This window comes from Sapajus apella, unplaced genomic scaffold (genome assembly GCF_009761245.1).
Source record: "Sapajus apella isolate SASKATOON/1434 unplaced genomic scaffold, GSC_monkey_1.0 scaffold58, whole genome shotgun sequence".
NCBI lineage: Eukaryota > Metazoa > Chordata > Mammalia > Primates > Cebidae > Sapajus > Sapajus apella.
Genome location: NW_022436998.1, coordinates 7,878,125 through 7,897,070, shown reverse-complemented (window position 1 = coordinate 7,897,070; position 18,946 = coordinate 7,878,125). Strand labels below are relative to the sequence as shown.

At 39.4% G+C, this 18,946-nt stretch overlaps 1 protein-coding gene across 2 annotated transcripts in view; it reads left to right on the top strand.

Annotated features, from left to right (window-relative positions):
- Positions 1-18,946, top strand: part of PAPSS2 (3'-phosphoadenosine 5'-phosphosulfate synthase 2) — a 91,099-nt gene that overhangs the window by 47,891 nt on the left and 24,262 nt on the right. Inside the window, exons 2-8 of one of the 2 annotated variants that reach the window (XM_032245607.1) lie at positions 7,058-7,175; positions 11,649-11,884; positions 12,612-12,750; positions 13,292-13,410; positions 13,531-13,644; positions 14,274-14,385; positions 17,559-17,573. In XM_032245607.1, the coding sequence (XP_032101498.1) occupies positions 7,058-7,175; positions 11,649-11,884; positions 12,612-12,750; positions 13,292-13,410; positions 13,531-13,644; positions 14,274-14,385; positions 17,559-17,573 (853 nt within the window). The remainder of the gene's footprint in view (positions 1-7,057; positions 7,176-11,648; positions 11,885-12,611; positions 12,751-13,291; positions 13,411-13,530; positions 13,645-14,273; positions 14,386-17,558; positions 17,574-18,946) is intronic. The other variant, XM_032245608.1, reaches the window with a different exon arrangement.

The following is an 18,946-nucleotide window of genomic DNA, read 5'->3' as shown; positions in this document are numbered from 1 at the left end:
GGAACGGTAGGCACGTGCTACCATGCCTGGCTAATTTTTAAATTTTTGTCTAGAGATGCCGTCTCACCATGTTCCCCAGGCTGCTCCCTAACTTCTGGACTCAAGCGATTCTCCCACCTTGACCTCCAGAAGTGCTGGGATCATAGGCATGAGTCACTGCACCCAGCCCAAAACACATTTTTAAAAAGTGGATGAGAACATTGTCCAGATTGTAGTTAATTAATATCAAAGAGACAAACAAATGAATGTCCTAAGTAACTTGTTACACAGAAAAAGGCATATTCTTACCAAAATAAGTACAAATCTTCCTAGAGGAAAAAATGGTAAAAAATCCAAACACAAAAAAAGTAGTTGAATGTTTAGAAGTAGGTATATCGTGGTAGCCTGGTAACTTGGTTTTGTCACCTGGAAAATAAACTGGCAGTACACGCAACGAGACCTACTAAATAGTTTGTAAGTTTTGATACTCAATTATTTCACTTTGGGTTGTACATCCAAAAGAACTCATCTGAAAGGAATAAATATATCATTGTGAAACATTTGAAGCTACTCATGTTGGGAAAATGAAGTGAGAATGATTTTTAAATTGTCTACATTATGGTGTAGTGTGAAAAGTCTTATTATATATTATCTCCTTGAATCCTCAGGGAGGAAACTCCATGCAGGAATAAGACCCAGACTTAAATCTGGCTACATCTTGTGTCTTCTGTGTGCGTGACCACAGCCACCTTCTCAACATCTCTGTGCAGTAGTTTTCAGATCTGTAAATGGATCACAATGTTCAGTCTCTATAGCTTCCAGGTTTTGAGCAATAAATGAGATATTGCACGTGGAAGTGGAGCTCCTACCATGGGCCCAGGGCAATCATTATGGTTGCAATTTTCTGAAAATGGATCTTTAAATGAATCTTCAAACTGCACACTGAGGAGCGGGAAGATTTGGAACACGTTTAATCAGCAAGGGAGCAATGAAAGCACAGATCAATGGCAATGAGGGCTAAGTTAAAACAGGGCAAAGTAGAGTTGTAGGGAGAGAAGAAAACTGGATTTGTTTGCACTGCCTGGGAAGCAGGAGGCAGTAGAGGAGATTCAAGGGCACCTGCTTGTTTTTTAATTGAGACGTTATGCACATCTTAAAAAAAGAAGCTTTGGGAATTGGTAAACTCCACAGGACACCTGGTTTAGACCTTTTTCATTCCCTGAGAGCCCTCCTCCTTTCCATGACACTTCTCCCTGTGACACATGCTTGGATTTGGCTCTGGAAATGCCCTGCCCCACCATGAAACCATCTTGTCTTTTCCCCAGGTTACTTATCTTGTAGTCACACAAAATCAAGGCCGAGGCTCTCTGCCACAGTCCTTGGCACGTCACCTGAGTTCTAGGAGCCATTTTGGTAGTCCCCTTTCTGTGCCACCAATGGGAGTGAGGGTTGGGCCTGGCAGAGACACACATGTCACTCTGGGCTTTGTGACAAGGCTTGGGCTCTAATGGATCAAACCCAGGGCAAAGGCCATCTTCCATCTAGGTAACAAAGTGTTCATGACTCTATGACAGCCAGGACAAGGGCGGTAAGTTTGCAGTAGAATGACAGGTCAAACTGATCGACCTTAGTGTAGGGTATGTCCTGGCTGGACTTTAATTATCAGAGCAGCAATAATAACAACATCACGTGTGAGTGTGGGGGGGGGGCTTTAATAATCAGAGCAGCAATAATAATGTGTGTGTGTGCACACACAGCCATGGATATGTGTATAAAACTGGTGCAGTTTTATCCACTGTCTGATTTGATCATGAGCCCCACTTGCTCCCCAGACTTGGGTTAGAATGGACCCAGATCCCCAGAACTCTTCTAAACCTGGGTGATTTAGAATTCAAACTACGATCAGTTCTCCAGACTACATTAAATGCCACCTGCATTGATCAGATTCAACATCCTACCATGCATCTGGTATTTTCTTTGCTACTTCATATAGATAATTATCTTATTTAATCCTTTCAGCAACCCTAGGAGGAAGGTATTCTTATCCCCATTTTACAGAGAAAGATATGGAGGTTCAGAGATGTTAATAACTTGCCCCAGGTCACAGAGCAAGTGAGCTGTGAAGCAGGTGCCAAATCCAGGCTTGTTTGACTCCAAAATCCATACTCATGCTACTCAGATGCATGCTACAGAGAGTTTTGCTGGGCCAGTAATGGGAAGAAGGTAGGGATTTTGCAAAATTTGTCTTAGGGACCCAGTAAAGAAGTATACCACTAACTTTGGGGTTTCTGGGCCGCTTCCTGATAAGGGACAGAGTTAGATGAGATGCTGAGGATGTCTGTGTGTTCTCTTTGTACACACAGCAAGGCAGGTATTTTTTCCTTTAACTTGTGTTTTGCTTTCCATAGAGAGAATCCTTTTTCCAACAGTCACTTTCTTTCCAAAGCTTATAACATCATAGGCTCTTTAGTGGAGAGTAGTACAGCTTTCAACAAGAAAAAGAAAAGTTTTTGGCTATTCTGCCCCTTTGCAGTTCAAGTATCATTCAAAACATTTGCTTCTATTTGTTTGCTTTTTGCAAAACATCAAGGGTGATTTTGAAATAAATAAGAAGTAAAATATTTGACTGAACCAAAAAAGCCCAGTACCTGGCCATCTGAAAGTGTTTATTTATTTGTTTAAACATTGCTGGAGTCATAGAAAATTTAAATGCAGGTAACAAAGAACAAAAGTTTAGAGATAAATACTATGTTAGAGTAATTCCTTCTAATTAGATTTGAACTGTTTTAGAAAACAAAGAACTTGCTTGGGGACAATTATCAAGATCATAACAAAGTTCCCTTAGAAAATTAACAGAGCTTGGAGTTTATTGTGGATCTCTGCCTGTGTGGAGAAGAAATAGCCAAACTAGAGGAAACAAAACTGTCTCTACAGACAAATTAAATTTTGGTGGATGTTCATGTGCACAGGTGGGCAGCACCCTAGTCTAATATGTTGTGATTAGGGTCAGAGTCCTTTTCTATAAATGCAGCAGCATTAAATAATATAATTCCACCATATAAAATCTTATTATATATTTTCTTATTTGTTTACTTTTTTTTTGAGACAAAGTCTTTTTTTTTTTGGTTTTTGAGCCAAGATTGTGTCACTACACTCCATCAACAGGACAGAGTGTAGTGACACAATCTTGGCTCACAGCAACCTCCGCTTCCTGGGTTCAAGTGATTCTCCTGCCTTAGCCTACCAAGTAGCTGGGATTACAGGTACGTGCCACCATGCCAGATAATTTTTGTATTTTTAGTAGAGACAGGGTTTCGCCATGTTGGCCAGGGTGATCTCAAACTCCTGACCTCAAGGATTCTAGTGCAAGTTGTCTTTTGTGGACACATTTTCATTTCTCTTGAATAGATATCTGTTAATGAAATTGCTGAGTCATGGGGAAGATAACTGTAAATGTCAGAGTTCTTTTCTCAGGATGATTGTGCAACTTCACACCTCCACTATCAAAATATGAGAGCACATCTTTGCCGTCATTAGATGTTAATTTGCATTCTTCTGGATGACTAATGACATTAAGCACTTCATGGTTCTTTACTGACCTTGTGTATATCTTCCTTTGTAAAGTGACTGTTCAAATCTTTTTCCATTTAAAAAAATTGGGTTGTCTTTATTATTATTATTATTATTATTATTATTATTTGAGACTGAGTCTTACTCTGTCACCCAGGCTGGAGTGCAGTGGCACCATCTCAGCTCACTACAACCCATGCCTCCCAGGTTCAAGTGATTCTTCTGCCTTAGCCTCCCAAGTAGCTGGGACTACCGGCACACGCCACCACGCCCAACTAATTTTTGTATTTTTAGTAGAGACTGGGTTGCACCATATTCGCCAGGCTGGTCTCAAACTCCTGACCTTATGATCTGCCCACCTCAGCCTCCCAAAATGCTGGGATTACAGGCATGAGCCACCGTGCCCGGCTGGTTGTCTTTTTATTACTAGGTGTGCTTTGCATTTCTTCACATGGTATACATATATATACATATGAGAGACCCTCTCCCTCCCTCAGAGAGTGGAGCCCCAGGTATACCTCATCTTTTTGTCTTTCTCCCCCAGATGATGCCAGGAATTCTCTTTTGTTTTCTACTATAGTCCCAGTGTTTCAGATTGTCACTGGCACACAGTAGGAGCTCAATAAACATTTACTGAAAAAAATCAATGAATAATCAAGTGAACTGACTTTTGGGTCTGATATTCAGACATAATGTTCTTGAACTTAATGGCATTAATTAACAAGAAAATCAAAAAAAGGAAATTTAAATGCTATCCTTGAGGCATCACGTACACTTGGCACCAAGGACACAGAATACCATCAGGGGACTGGACATAGTGTCTTATGCCTGTAATCCCAATACTGTGGAAGATTGAAGTGGGAGTATCACTTGGGTCCAGGAGTTGGAGATCAGTCTGGGCAACACAGTGAGACCCTATCTCTACAAAAAATATTTTTAAAAAATAGCCGGGCATGGTGGTGTGCACCTGTAGTCACAGCTACTTCTAGGGCTGAGGTGGGAGGATAGCTGGATCCTGGGAGTTCGAGGCTGCAGTGAGGCCTGATTCCACTACTGAACTCTAGTCAGGGTGACAGAGTAAATCCCTGTCTCAAACAACAACAACAAAGCCCAAGACAGAATACCGACAGGGGATTTGTTCACCCAGGGAGATACTGCTAGACTGTCTCATGGAGTGGCCTAATTTGTCCCCATTTATGAGCCCTGTAGTGTAAGACATCACTGCTGTCACATCTGCCACATTCTGGGACTATGCCCAACCATATCCAAGTCTTGGGTTCTGACCAGGTTTCCTTAATGGACGACCAGAACATCTAGCTTTAGAGGGTTTTAGGTAACTTCACCCAGCTGATCCCACTGTGCCTTTAACCACCTTCCTCTTGGCCCCTCTGACACTGATAATGCCTGTCCCCTGACCCTTGGCCCCTCTGCCTGACTCTGTCTCACTAGCAGGCCCATTGCCACTCTGTGCTCTGCCTTTCTTAGCACCCCTAAAGGGCCAGGCAGGAAAGGATGGGACAAGTTGATTATCACATCCCTAAGGAATTCAGTAGTTCCCATATTCATCCCTAAACACATTTACCATCAGTTGTGAATGGGGCTTTCTTAATTTTACACTGAAAGGCCAGTAGGGGCTCCTAAGTCCTGAAGCCATTTTCCTGGTCTCAATCCAGCAGACTCCAGCCTATCTGGTTGGGGATATCTACAATGAATAAGAATCATCAGCATTCACATTTGTAGAGAACTTTGCCATTTACATGTCATCTTACGTAAACCACCAAACAGTCCTAGTTGTAGCCCTCTTTGGTTTCTATTTTCTCAAAGTTTCTATTTCCCAAAGCAAAAAGAGGTGAGTTTTCTTTTCTCTTTTCTTTTCTTCTTTTTTTTTTTCTTTAATGAGACAGGGTCTCACTCTGTTGCCCAGGCTGTAGTATAGTGGTGCAGTCATTACTCACTGCAGCCTTAGCTCCCTGGGTTCAAGTGATCCTCTCACCTCAACCTCTTCAGTAGCTGGGACTATAAGCACATGCCACCATGCCTGGCTAATATTTTTTTATTTTTAGTAGAGATGAGGTCTCACTATGTTGCCCAGGCTGATCTCAAACTCCTGAGCTTAAGCAATCCTTCCTCCTTGACCTCCCAAAGGGCTGGGATTATAAGCATGAGCTACTGCTCCTGGCAGAGTTTTCTAAAATCCTCTAGCTCTTGCTAAAAAAATATTGATGCTTTCTTAGTTCTAGTGGGTATGCAAAAAAAAAAAAAAAAGAAAAAAAAAGGCTCATAGATTTTTACAGTTCAGAAACCTGGTTTATGTCTGTCATTAGAAATTCAATTGCACACCGCAGATATATATGAGTAGTTTCTAACCTTTTTATTTAACCATTATTATGGATTTTTTCCCCCTTGGATCCCATGTTACTTTCTTTTAAGTCCACCAAAAGCTGTATTTATTGGCTCACTTTACCTTTTTTATTCATCAGACTTATACCTCTCAGTCAGAGTTTAGAATCAGGATCAGACAGTCTCCTACCTCACTAAGCTGATTTTATTACAGCCAAAATAAAGACATTTGATATTTGGATTGGATTCCAATCCTAATAACTACTACATTTCCTTTTCTGATGGGTTTTTTGAAAGATTAAAAAGTTAATACACTAACCCTTGAGAAAGTGGAAGCAAAGTTTATTTCTTCTGAAGAAGTAGCCCTTGTGTGTTGAAGGGCTTCACTCTTGCCTTGTCTCTGATGCCTGAATGGGAGAAACATGGGTATTACTGACTTTAACCCTTTTCACTGCAATCTGGGCCTTTCTCTGGCTCTATAGGGATTGAGGATTAACCAGCCCACCCTAGTATTTCCTTATCTGCTAGAGTATTTTGGTTCTGAGGTCAAGCCCATTGGACTTGGGGAGAACATGCATTCATTGAAACAGTCATTTTCTTAAGGTGCAAATGTTAAAATGTCATGCAACCAGGACTATTACATAAAATCAGAACTTATCCAATTTGAATTATACTCTCAAAGGATCATGATGAGTATTGTAAAGTTAGTGTTTCTTTCTAAATTAATAGAATTAATAAATGTCATTCTGTTTGCCAGTTATGGAAGAGATACAGTTGGAGAAGACTATTAATATAATATGCTTGCATTATATTTTTATTATTTAGCAAATTGTGCTGCATGAACAAATGAAATATGATGCTATAATTTAAAAGTAATTATTTTATGAAAGCAAAAATGCTTATGGATAACATTAAGTGAAATGCAGAATGAATAACTTAGATACATAGACTCACAGCTAAGAAAAATATATACATGTAGCTAATGGCTCAGGGTAATCTGTAGAAATGAAAAAAAATTAGAATGGACAAGGATGAATTTCTTTCAAAATATTTTTATATAAGTTGTTACATGTATCAATTTTCCAATTAAAAGTTTAAGATGGATTTATATTGCAGTGAAGAATATGTGTTTTATTAATACTGTGTTTGGTTTTGTCTTATTTTGTAGGAAAGCCAGCAGAAATCCACCAATGTGGTCTATCAGGCCCACCATGTGAGCAGGAATAAGAGAGGGCAAGTGGTTGGAACAAGGGGTGGGTTCCGAGGATGTACCGTGTGGCTAACAGGTATGTCATATTCAGATATATACATATTATTAATTGCAAATTGACATGTGATACAATTTTGTGGAAATTAGTATAACATATTACATGCTTGTTTTATCATTAGAAGGAGGCTGGGAGATGTAGTCGAAAGCCTGGGTGTCAGTCCTAACCCTACCATAAGTGACAAATAGAGTTAAGGTTGACTATAAAAATAGAGTCTGATCAAGTCAACTGGAAAAGTCTCTAGTTGTCACTTTTCTCTCTTTGTCAGGAAAGGATGAGACAAGATGATTATGACATTGACATTCCCTTTCGGTGCTAAGAAATTCAATAATTCTCATGTTCATCCCTAAACGTGTTTACTGGCAGTTATGAATGAGGCTTTCCTAATTTGACATCAAGCATTTGGCTGTCCATAAGGTTTTGGATATCTAGAGATATTTGTTATTTTTGCCTAATGTTTTGACATTCTAGGAGGGTATTTCACTTACTGTCTAAACAAGCAAACAAACAAACATAAGAATCTGTGCAAGAAGGAAAGCTAGAAATTTCCCTTTGGCTGAGGACTGCCCTTGTTTTTTTCTTTTCTCTCTCTCTCTCTTTTTTTTTTTTTTTTTTTTGCACACAGAAAATGATTTGGTTCCAATGCAAGATGGCCCTTGTATACAGAAATAACTTGCTGCTGCTGAAATGATCAAATTACTCTTCCTTTTCTTGTGTTTTTATAGCACAGAATGTCAAAGCTAAGAGTTAGTGACAGAACTGGAATTAGAATCTGACTCCCAATAGGTAGCCCTAGGCTGTTACCTTGTACACTGAGTCCAAAGTAGACAAAATTATTTCTGGACTCAAAAGGAAAAAAAAAAACAAGATCATTTCATAGACAACAGTCTTCAAATGGAATGAGCCCACCTGCAAAACTAAGTTTATTCAGGTTATAAAATGTTGATGGTTTCTAACCTGAAGCTCATTCTAAAGAATCTGGCAGGTAGGGACCTGCCTTGCATCTTTTCTTGCTATCCTAAATCTTTACCTTTTTCTGTCCCAACCAGCCTCTTTCTTGTCGTTTCCAAGTTTTCCCTTGTGCCTTTGGTTTCCTGGTTTCATTCATGCCTGGACTGTGCATCAAAACAACTTTCTGCAGCCTCCAGTGCAAGGACAGACAGTGAGCAACAAACCTGCTGTGCTCAAATATGCACCATCCTCCTGTGATTACTCCTGAAATGTTTACCTCAGCTCCCCCAAGAGATGTAATTTGAACAGTAGTTATAGCTGTATTCTAGAAGATCCCCTCCTGTTATACTGTTATATGTTTGCCTTCATGCGAAGATCACTGGTGAAAACAACTTTCGTGTTGAGCTATACGCACAAAGTCCATTTTCTCTAATGTGACACCCCTTAAAAAGAAAAAGAGCATTGGTAGAAGAGAAACATATCCAAAGGGTATACTTTCTCCTTCTTTACTCTTAAAATGAATTATCTTTTCATTAGAAAAGAATAGATGGCAAATTTTAAAAATCAAGGCCGGGCTTGGTGGCTCACGCCCTTGATCCCAGCACTTTGGGAGGCTGAGATGGGTGGATCACCTGATGTCAGGAGTTCAAGACCAACCCGGCCAACACAGTGAAACCCTGTCTTTACTAAAAAGATAAAAATTACCTGGGTATGGTGGTGAACGCCTGTAATCCCAGCTACTCAGGAAGCTGATGCAGGAGAATCACTTGAACACAGGAGGCAGAGGTTGCAGTGAGCTAAGATCATGCCACTGCACTCCAGCCTGGGTAACAGAATAAGACTCCATCTCAAAAATGAAAATTAAATTTAAAAATTAAATTAAATTTAAAAATCATCTTTATCTAACTTATTTTTTATTCTTATATTACAAAGATAGACTGTTGACCAGGCAGACTAGAAGAAACAAAATATTTTAAATCCATAGACTCAGATTTTAGCCTCAACTCCACCAAATGAGCTTTGTGACTTTGGACAAGCCAGTCAAGCTCTCTAAGCCTCAGATATCTTATTTGTACAATGAGAATAAAGACAGTACCTGACTTATGGAGGTGTCACTGTAACTTAATCAATAAAGGACAAATGCACTTTTCATAGTACCTGACACATAGTAAAGTTCTCAGTAACTGTAATTAGCGTTACCTCAATGTATGAAAGTACACATGCCAACAATCTGTTTACATATACTTACTGTAGGGCTTGGTGCGGTGGCTCATGCCTGTAATCCCAGCACTTTGGGAGGCCGAGGTGGGCGGATCACAAGGTTTGGTGTTCAAGACCAGCCTGGCCAACAGGGTGAAACCCTGTCTCTACTAAAAATACAAACTAATATTAACTGGGCGTGGTAGCATGCGCCTGTGGTCCCAGCTACTTGGGAAGCTAAGGCAGGAGAATCACTTGAACCCAGGAGGCAGAGGTTGCAGTGAGCCGAGATCGTGCCACTGCACTCTAGCCTGGTGACAGAGCGAGATTCCGTCTCAAGAAAAACAAGATTGTAGCCACCCAGGGCTGAAGCTGGCATTTTCCCTGAGCCTGTCAATAATTTTGATTTGACCTTGAAGTACCTGTAGATTTTTCTCTGGTTTATTAGAGGTGTTAATCATCACTAAATGCAGTAAAAAGTCCTAGCAGACTCAGTGATAGTAAAACTTTCATGCTTCCTTTTTGTCAGTAACTATTATACCTGCTATAAGGATAATAATTAAGCACAATATAATAGCAATGAAAACTCTGTCCAATGTTTCAGTTAGAAGGTGCTACCGTGTATAACCCTATTGCAAATAGTAGAGTGAGTATAGCAATTCCCACAAGTGTGGTGTAGTAGATATTTCCATCTAAAATTTTACTTGCCAAGATATAGAATTTCCCTTTGGCAGTCTATGAAGCTTTGGTTTTATTTTCCCAAACAAAGAAGCCTAGGTGTTATGGGTACCCTACTTACTTTCATTACCTGGCAGAATTTGCAGGATAATTGCCCAGAACTAGTATATTGATTCAGACTTTTACGTTCTACAACCCTTTTTTTTTTTTCTTCCAAGCTGCAGTAGATTACCACTTTACTCTTATTCTTGGCCTTATTATTTGCATGAAGTGCAGCAAGAATAGTTATTTCTCCATAGGTTTTTGGATTGGCTTTGATGAAACTCTGTTCCACAAAGAATCTTAGATTAAGAACTCTAAAGCCAGACTCAGCCATGGGTTTGTATCTTCAAATACCTGTGAGTTGGGTAATCCTCTCCTCTGAGGTTCCAAGATAAATTCAGAGCTTCCAGAACTATTAGAAAGTGACATTCTTTACTGACCACAGGTAAGGAACCTTGTGCGAGGACTGTGTAGACAAGGTATGAAGGACTCATTTTTTTTTTTTTTAGAGTGCTAGTCTTTAGAGTAGTTCAGATTTTGAACTGTTAAATAACTTTGACAGGTTGTGTTTATTTCCCCTTCTTCTTATGTTCCTCCTCATATGGAAATTACAAAGTATGTTCCTGATCATTGTGCTTTGAAACCATGGTAGAAGCCACATGGTAACTCTTTTCTCATATAAAGACTCTAGAGAGTCTTTATACCTAAGAGTGTGACATATGGCAGCTCTAAATACATGTCCCTAGCCGGCTTCCTGTCTTTATATTTTGAGAGTCATTTTGGAAGCATCTTGAAGCCAAGAGGACTTCATCCCAGCTCTGTGAGACGGTTGTTCAGTGGTATCCACAAGGGAGGTGGACTTATTAATGTCTCCAGGGGCTGGCCGTTCCCTCCATTGCAGCTGATTGCTGACTTTGAAGGGGATATGTGACCACTGTCACCACATCTTTTGATTTTTTTCAAGAGAATACAGAATCTGGATTTGTATCCACAGCTTCCTTTTTGCTTTTGTGACAAGGTCTCACTCTGTTACACAGGCTGGAGTGTCATGATGGCAACACAGCTCACTGCAGCCTTGACTTCCCAGGCTCTAGAGGTCCTCCCACCTCAGCCTCCTGAGTAGCTGGGACTACAGGTGCACACCACCACACTTGGCTAGTTTTTTTGTTTTTTGTAGTCACAGGGTCTCACTATGTTGCCCAGGCTAGTTTTGAACTTCTGGGTTCAAGTGATCCTCCTACCTTAGCCTACCAAAATGCTGGGATTACAGGCCTGAGCCACCATGCCCAGCCTGTATGACAACTTTCTAATCTTTAAAAACCTCTGCAGTTCAAACAGAACACATTGAGGACCACATGTAGCCCCAAATCGCCCTATTTATGAATACTGCTTGCTTTGAAAAGCTATAATCCTAACAGAAAACAAATAGTTATTTCAAAATTTGAGAAAAATGTATTTGCCTTATAGTCAACTATACTTTTTCTAGATTTTAATGATTTCTTTCTTTCTTTTTCTTTTTTTTTTAAGATTTAGTTATATTTTAAATTGCCGGATTAGTTAATAATTTGTCACCTTAAACTATCCAGGCCGATGTCAGCCTGCTTTCTCTGTTCTGAACAGGTCTCTCTGGTGCTGGAAAAACAACGATAAGTTTTGCCCTGGAGGAGTACCTTGTCTCCCATGCCATCCCTTGTTACTCCCTGGATGGAGACAATGTCCGTCATGGACTTAACAAAAACCTTGGATTCTCTCCTGGGGACAGAGAGGAAAATATCCGCCGAATTGCCGAGGTAGCTAAGCTGTTTGCTGACGCTGGTCTGGTCTGCATTACCAGCTTTATTTCTCCATTCTCAAAGGTAAGAAAAAAAAAATGGCACTACACACAATTCCCACACACAGTGCAAGTACTCTCATACTGCTAGGGGAAGGAGTCAGAGAGGGAGGGCATAAGAATGCCTCCTTTCAATTTCCCGACCACTTCTTCCCCCATCACAGGCTCTCTCATTTCCTCTTTTTAATATTGGTTATATAAAGAGAATTCCTTCCTTTCCAGATGCCAGGGCACCAGTGGACATAAACCCTTCCATGTTCACAATTATAAGAAACATTTGGTCAGAGTCAAAGGGAAGAAAAAGTTAAACAAGAGAAACTCTAAAGCTCTGTAATTTTTAGTTGTCAGAAAAGGGACCTAACTAAAGAAAAGAGCAGTTCACAGCTGAAGCTTCAGGTTCTATGTGTTTAACGCTGACATCACTGAGGTGGAGTGTCACTCTTCTTTTAAATCAGAAAATTTCTGGGGACCACAACATCATATGTAGCTCTGAACACATCCTTTGAATAAAATGCTCCCATACAGCCAGTGCTTTCCTGCTAAGAGGGCCTATTTTCCATTGTTTTTCTCTGAAAGTCCTTGAGAGAGCTGTGTTTACCAGAGTGAAATTTCTGGACTTTATCTCAAGCACTCTGCAGAGCACAACCCCAGTGTTATCTCAAGGCTATTGAAAACCAAAGTACACAGTGTTTTGTGATTTAGAATTTCACCGTGAAACCTCTTTTTATATTCTTAAATATATTGCTTTTCAGGATCGTGAGAATGCCCGCAAAATACATGAATCAGCAGGGCTGCCATTCTTTGAAATATTTGTAGATGCACCTCTAAATATTTGTGAAAGCAGAGACGTAAAAGGCCTCTACAAAAGGGCCAGAGCTGGGGAGATTAAAGGTATGTGGATTGGCTAGCAGTATCTTTACCAGTTACTTAGGCTATCAGTCCCTATTCTGTCCTCAGAAATCTGCCTTGAGTTTCAAACTCTTTTCCAAAATTGCATATAACATGCACAACTTTTTATCACATCATTCAATATGTCCAGAGGCTTATTAAAATGTGGGGTTTTATTTTTAAGAATTGTCATCTCAGCCATATGTAATGAAGCTTAGAGAACTAAAATGGATATTTATATGTGAGTGTGTGTGTAGAGGAGTGTTTCAGAGTTTTTCCTTATTATTGTGATCCTCTTTGATTTTAATCATCTATAGAGGGCTTCAACTTAGCCAGCTGGATTTTGTTGCCAGTTTGGGGCTTTCCATATTGAAAATACAGCTATATATTTTCTTATTGCTAGAAGTGAAGGATGGCTGTTCGACATTTTCTGTTAAAATGTGAATTTTCAGCTTAATACATTATTCCAACATGTGTTTTGCCTTATTGATTAAAAAGATTATTCTGTCAATACAGATTCGATTGTCACCCATTTGCCTTGCAGGATTTACAGGTATTGATTCTGATTATGAGAAACCTGAAACTCCTGAGCGTGTGCTTAAAACCAGTTTGTCCACAGTGAGTGACTGTGTCCAGCAGGTAGTGGAACTGCTGCAAGAGCAGGTGTGTGAACTGATTGTCTTTTATATATATATATATTTAATATAGTCATGAAAGACAATCTATGCTTCTTTACTGAAGCATTGCTTTTACAGTTTTCATTTCAATTCTGTTTCATGTCAGAACATTGTACCCCATACTATAATCAAAGATATCCACGAACTGTTTGTGCCTGAAAACAAACTTGACCAAGTCCGAGCGGAGGCTGAAACTCTCCCTTCATTATCAATTACTAAGGTAAGTGGGTGCACATTGATCAAAGGAGAATCAGGCTTAGTATCAGTCATTATAACTTATTTGCAATTACTCTTAACAATAAGAAAGGTGTAAATAAGGCGCATGTAATATCCACAAATAAAACACTCCTTTTTCCCCAAGTTTTTTTAACCTCTTCTCTAAGCAGTCTCTCACTGAGAATTGCCACAAGGCAGCTGATCAATGCCATGTATGGAGGTGACTGGGGAAATAACTTCTATATTTGCACTGGACAATTTTACGTAGCTGTCATTGTACCAGTAAGTACATCTGGTAGAAAAATATAGCCAAACCAGGATTTCTGTGGATAAAAGAAAGAAAAAGAGTTAATTGTCAACTCAGTTGCACATTTTGGGAACAGATACAGCCTTAAAATATTCAAATAAGTCATCTCAATACAAAATCTTTTCACCACTCTTTCATAGGAAATTTCCAAACTGAAATCTCTCTGGCCCTTAGCTCATGGGTTAGCATAACAGGTGGGAACACTTAAGACATAGAAGGCTCTACCCTCATCCTCCTGTTAACTGAATAAGATAGGACTTCCCTGGGTCCAGATGCCTGGAAAATAGAACTTATGAAAATGCTCAACTACTTTTTGTGTTTTGCAGCTGGATCTCCAGTGGGTCCAGGTTTTGAGCGAAGGCTGGGCCACTCCCCTCAAAGGTTTCATGCGGGAGAAGGAGTACTTACAAGTTTTGCACTTTGGCACCCTGCTAGATGGTATGTTTTTGTTGTCATTTCTTACTCTTTGTTGTTAAAGGGAAAAAAAAAATCTTTCCCAGAAGTTTTACAGAAGGAGGAAATATATTTGGATAATTTATAGTATGCGCCATTCTATTATGTTTAACCTTCCATTTTTAGGATTTTTTGGTTGTTCTCAAGGTTGTTCCTTTAAAGCTAAGGAACTAAAAAATGGGTGTAAAGCCAAGAAAAAGACCAGTCCGTTTCACCTCCACCTGCTCTTTGCTGGTGCTGATATTCAGAAGGCAGCACATAGAAGTACCATTGCCACCTGCTAGAGACTGTCCTGGGGCAGTCAAGATGAGGTCAGCACATATTGCTGACCTTCATGGCACCCCCCACCCTCCAGGTTGCTCATGTCAAGCTTTATTGCAACAACTGCTTTCCTTGGTGCATGCTAAAGTATCAGTGTTCATGCCCACACAGGAAATATGTTAAAATGGCTTCTTCCACTACACTCTAACGAAAGAGTATTAAATCAGCTTTCTGGGCACAGGCTGAATGGCTTTTGGAAAACCAATCTGGTCAAGCTCAGAAGCATGTGTCATTGAGAAGATTTCCGGACACTTCCATGATCATTTCCTTCCTAGAACTGCCTGAGCTTATCAAATATAACTTATCTATTTCAAGATCTTGAGGGAATGGCTGCTAAGTGGGGAAGGAGTGGGGGTAGAGTCACACTGAATTTGTAATACTGAGCAGGGTTCCAACCCTTTTAGGAAGAAAAATCAAACAAGATGTTCTCTTTTGGGAAAGATATTCATATCTTGTGTTTGTGCCTTTGCCTGGAGAATGGGGCATGAAGTCAGAATCAGAACTCAAAGACTGATCATTGCGGGCCCTTTTCCCTTATTCTTTTGCTGTGACAGATGACACCCCACAACCTGAATCCTTCACTTCTCAAATTAAATACTATTCCCCAAAGACACTTAATTTACTTCTAGCTTGCTTTAACAACAACAATAATAATGCATATCTCTATACCATGTCTCTGTTTTCAAAACATTTTCTCAGGCATTATTTCATTTTGATCCTCACAAAAACCCTAGAAAAGAGGCAGCAATTATTATCCCACTTTACAGATGGGGAAACTGGCCTCAGAGTAGGTGATTTGCCCAAGTTCATGACATTCATAAGTGAAGGCCCAAGACCAGAGTCCATAATCTTAGGACTCCTGGCCCAGTGCTCTTTCCATGCCAGGCTGTTCCCCTGATGTCCTTTCCAATAGAATCTGCAAGGCCTGACAGTCTACAAGGAAGGCTGACCTTTATCTTGATGTCTTGATTTTGATACATGCTGAAAACAGGCTGCATGAAGTTAAGGTCACTGGGCTTAGCAGCTAGCCATGAGGAAGAGGTTGATTTTGAGCATGTGAACCAGAGCTGTGGCCAAAAGACAAGTGAGCCACATTGAAAGAGAAGCCTCAATACAAATAGTGCTAATGACAAGGGCTCATTTCATAAACAAAAATACCAGGGTGGTGGAAATGGTTGCAGAGGTCAATGTTAATGGAAATCAGGGGTCCTTAGCCTGGGATTTGAGACTTCAGGGTGGGCTAACAAAAAATCCTAGAGGCAGAGATGGTTTGTGTTTTGATAAGGAAAGGAGGGAGCATTTTCCTGGGTATGGAAGTAGCACAACATCTGGTCTTGAACCCTGCTGACAGAGCCACACTGGAGCCACAGGAGGATAAAGGGATTTATATGGCTTACAAGTGTTGCCTCACTCAATTCACTAGTACTATGGAACTAAAGCAACCTCCCAAACAATCTTTATCTAAGTATAATAGAGAGGAAGGAAACATTTTTTCCACTTAAAGAAGAGTCCATAAACTGAGACAGCCCTACTGATACCAAGAACTTTGGTGGCTGGAGTGACGCAGCAGGATCTGTACTTCTGAGTACAGACAGACCCACAGATCCACATAGCAAGTGGCACATGGCTGGGGGCTTGACTTGGAGACACAAGAAACACACCCTTTGGGGACTCCCATAAACACTTGGGTAGGCTTTGGAAAGAACTGGGCTTTCTGCATGAGCAGGTAGGGACTTGGTACTTGTAGGCTTCAAGTATTAGTGGGAAGGTGACCACATTCATATCCCCCGGCTGGTGAGTTTGGAGGAATAGACATCTGGATTACATGGAAACTGGGAGCAGTAATAAATGCTCCATCCACCTCATGGTAGTGAGCATCAAATAAGAAATTAGTCACTCCAGATATTACTCAAGAATCTATTTTTATGTTAATGTATCATATCACTTTATTTTGAACTGGAAGTATAGTTCCAGGGTTGTGACAGACCTTTTAACCATAAATGTCACATCTAAATTTAAAAATGGAACCTCAAGCTTGGGTTGACTGATGGCATCCAAGCAGGATTGAGATAGGGCAGCCTTGTGAGACTCCGTCATTTAATGGCTATTCTTCCACAGCTCTGACTTTCCAGTGCAGGGTGTGAGGGCACTCCACATATATCACCAGCACTTACTGAGCACCAATTGTGTTCTGACACTTGAGTTTGACATAGATTATGACATTTAATCTAGATAATGCCATGGTGAAGATATTTTGTCCACTTGAGAAAATATCTATTAGAAAGGTTGCATAACTTATTTGAAGCCTAGACTTAAATCTAGGTTGTCCTGCATCTAACATTGGTGCTTGTTCTGCTGGGCATATCTTCATGTCCTCTAACCATGTGGGATTCTAGCATGTTCTAGGGCAGTTTGCTTCTATACATTTTCCCAAAGCCTAGTTTGTAAACTATTAAACAGTGGTTGTAAGATCACATGTTTGCAAGAGAAAATTTCCTGGTGAAGCTGGAGGGAATATTAACATGTTATAATTATTTTAAAACAGATGTCTCTTCCCAGTGGAAGGAAAAATAAATAAATAAATAATTAGAAAATCAGATAAACATCTGAACGATGCTTTTGGATTGTATTGAACAACATTCTATACAAGTTCTGATTTCAACGGCATTTTGCTATCATATACTCTCTATTTTTAAAAATAGCATGACAAAACTAGTATATTTGTATGTTGTATATGTAAAGTGTGATAATAGTAATTTGCTCTGTGACATTGTTGCTGTAAGATTCTTTTGGTGGAGAGCTGAAAATGTTTCTTAATTGTGTTTATATTTCCCTAGGTATGGTGCTTCCTGGTATGTACTTTAACTTTCCAAGTAGCTAAATTATGATAATTAGATGTCCTACATTAACTGGAAATGGTTAAGAATATAACTAAAAGAAAATCTACATTAACCAGTTGAAATCACTATTAGTTTATGATCCAACCAGTTATAGTAGAATAATGCTGTATTTTTCTTTTCACTGGAGTCCAAACAACAGGAAATTTCTGGACCAGATGTAGCTATTTTGTATAATGTAGTATTTGGATGAAAAAAGTAAACTTGTTTCTAAATAATCATTGCACATTTTGTTCCTGAGTCTTTTACATTTTTTTTCTGTGTCTTTTACTAAATGTAAAATGATCTTCTTCCAATGACTGTTGGTCTCATTTAGTTTCACAAATCTGGAAATTTTTTTCTATGGTGTTTATAAAAGATTTTAAGTTGAGGAAGAATAAATCAATTAAAGCAAATGTACCTGGTTGGATTGTGCAGGATTATACTTCATTTGTTTGCAATGTATGATTATGCATGAACTTAATTTCAAGCCATTATGATTGCTAGTTATAGAACTGGGAGTAAATATACATTTGCTGTGATTGTAAACTTCTACATTGTGCAAGAATGAAAAGGTAAAATTCTGAATGTCATCTATCTTTGGTATTGCTTTCATCATTTTTTTTTAAAAAGCTCAATTAAGCAATAAAGCATAATTTAGGTTTTGCAAAGAAACAGTCTCAAACAATGTAAAGCAGATCTTCAAGGCTAACACAGAAGGCTTGAAAATTATTGAAAGCAAAAGAAAAATCATCCTATTGAACAATAACTTATCTCTTGGACTTGCTGTGGTGGAAGGACCACAATATTGTTTTTCAAAATGAGATATACCACAATAAAATAATCAAGGCAGTTCCCACCAGAGCTGAATGAAACACATGAAGGAAAAGACTGAAAGTTGAAGTCAAGGTTGAAAGCCACGGGTGATGTTTCAGCACAGTTCAAGTATTACGTCTTAGTAATAGCTGGATAAGTCTGTGTATTAGAAAAGTTGATAAAGATGATAGGGAAACTACAGTAAATCTGTGTATATACATTGGAGTTGTAGCTACAGGCTTATAAGATCAGTTGGCATTACGACTTGGCAGAACTCCTTTCTATAATATCCCACAGATTCACTTCCTTATTGAGACAGTCTGTCAAGGAGTGTTATTTAGTCATTTTAGATTTTCGCTCAAGGCCAGGATGAAGGTATATTAGAAGTTACATTGGTGAGAAATCTAGTGGACATGAGGAGGTGGCTGCAACAGTGAAATATCCTTTGGATTTCAAGGCAGAATACTTGATGGAAGGCAGTGTTACAGACGTGTTGCAGGCAGCGCTAGCTTCCTTCGGTACCCTGCTCTATG